This window comes from Heptranchias perlo, chromosome 4, assembly GCF_035084215.1.
Source record: "Heptranchias perlo isolate sHepPer1 chromosome 4, sHepPer1.hap1, whole genome shotgun sequence".
NCBI classification, from domain to species: domain Eukaryota; kingdom Metazoa; phylum Chordata; class Chondrichthyes; order Hexanchiformes; family Hexanchidae; genus Heptranchias; species Heptranchias perlo.
In genome coordinates this window covers 138744216-138745873 of record NC_090328.1, presented here as the reverse complement: position 1 = coordinate 138745873, position 1658 = coordinate 138744216, and the positions used below count along the sequence as shown (strand labels likewise).

Genomic DNA, 1658 nt, shown 5'->3' with positions numbered 1-1658 from the left:
CCCCCGGTTTATTCTCTCTCTCCCCCCCCCCCCGGTTTATTCTCTCTCTCCCCCCCCCCCGGTTTATTCTCTCTCTCCCCCCCCCCCCGGTTTATTCTCTCTCTCCCCCCCCCCCCGCCCGGTTTATTCTCTCTCTCTCCACCCCCCCCCCCCCGGTTTATTCTCTCTCTTCCCCCCCCCCCCGGTTTATTCTCTCTCTCCCCCCCCCCCCCCCGGTTTATTCTCTCTCTCCACCCCCCCCCCCCGGTTTATTCTCTCTCTCCCCCCCCCCCGGTTTATTCTCACTCTCCCCCCCCCCCCCGGTTTATTCTCTCTCTCCCCCCCCCCCGGTTTATTCTCACTCTCCCCCCCCCCCCCCCCGGTTTATTCTCCCTCTCCCCCCACCCCGGTTTATTCTCTCTCCCCCCCCCACCCCCCGGTTTATTCTCTCTCTCCCCCCCCCCCGGTTTATTCCCTCCCCCCCCCTCCCCTTCCCGCGGGCCGCCTGTTCTCGCTCCGAGACCGGGGAGGAGCGCGCGCTCGGACCGTTGGTCTCGGGAGACCAAGCGCTGATTTGGGGCGGTTTTTTTCATCCTCTCCCATTGATGCTCGGGGTCTGGGGGTCTGGGGTCTGTCTGGCCGCTGATTGTGGGGTCCCCCTGAAGCGGGTGCCCATTGCTCTCGGGGTCTGGGGTCTGGGCTCGGGTTTGGGGTCCCCCTGAAGCGGGTGCCCATTGCTCTCGGGGTCTGGGGTCTGGGCTCGGGTTTGGGGTCCCCCTGAAGCGGGTGCCCATTGCTCTCGGGGTCTGGGGTCTGGGCTCGGGTTTGGGGTCCCCCTGAAGCGGGTAACCATTGCTCTCGGGGTCTGGGGTCTGGGCTCGGGTTTGGGGTCCCCCTGAAGCGGGTGCCCATTGCTCTCGGGGTTTGGGGTCTCGGGGCTCGGGTTTGGGGTCCCCCTGAAGCGGGTGCCCATTGCTCTCGGGGTCTGGGGTCTGGGCTCTGGGCTCGGGTCTGGGGTCCCCCTGAAGCGGGTGCCCATTGCTCTCGGGGTCTGGAGTCTGGGGTGTCGGGGCTCGGGTTTGGGGTCCCCCTGAAGCGGGTGCCCATTGCTCTCGGGGTCTGGGGTCTGGGCTCTGGGCTCGGGTCTGGGGTCCCCCTGAAGCGGGTGCCCATTGCTCTCGGGGCCTGGGGTCTGGGGTCTCGGGTCTGGGGTCTGGGGTCCCCCTGAAGCGGGTGCCCATTGCTCTCGGGGTCTGGGGTCTGGGGTCTCGGGTCTGGGGTCTGGGGTCTCGGGTTTGGGGTCCCCCTGAAGCGGGTGCCCATTGCTCTCGGGGTCTGGGGTCTCGGGTCTGGGGTCTGGGGTCCCCCTGAAGCGGGTGCCCATTGCTCTCGGGGTCTGGGGTCTGGGCTGGGGTCTGGGGTCCCCCTGAAGCGGGTGCCCATTGCTCTCGGAGTTGGATTTTTCACCTACCAGGAGGTGGGGATCATCGAGCCTCGGGTCATCACCTGAGCCCAGGGGTCGAGGCGGGGTCAGTTTGAGGGGACAACAGTTGCCCCATGTGGAGAATTGGAGCCTCGCCCCCCAGGGCAGCACCAGTAGCTCTGCACAGACTGGTAAGCTCAAGATGGGTTATCGCCAATGGGCAGCCAGTGGTTAATTCTGCAGGACCGGTGTGTCA

The 1658-nt window shown here is 66.6% G+C and overlaps 1 protein-coding gene across 1 annotated transcript; it reads right to left on the bottom strand.

Moving 5' to 3' along the window:
* Positions 1 to 568: 568 nt before the first annotated feature.
* On the bottom strand, positions 569 to 1363 carry LOC137320678 (basic salivary proline-rich protein 2-like). Its single transcript, XM_067982354.1, has one exon. It carries the CDS (start codon positions 1361 to 1363, stop codon positions 569 to 571), a length of 795 nt encoding a protein of 264 aa, XP_067838455.1.
* Positions 1364 to 1658: the final 295 nt, after the last annotated feature.

Bases quoted from the DNA above. Each gene is read 5' to 3' on its own strand.
- LOC137320678 (XM_067982354.1), bottom strand. From the start codon at position 1,363: ATGGGCACCCGCTTCAGGGGGACCCCAGACCCCAGACCCGAGACCCCA.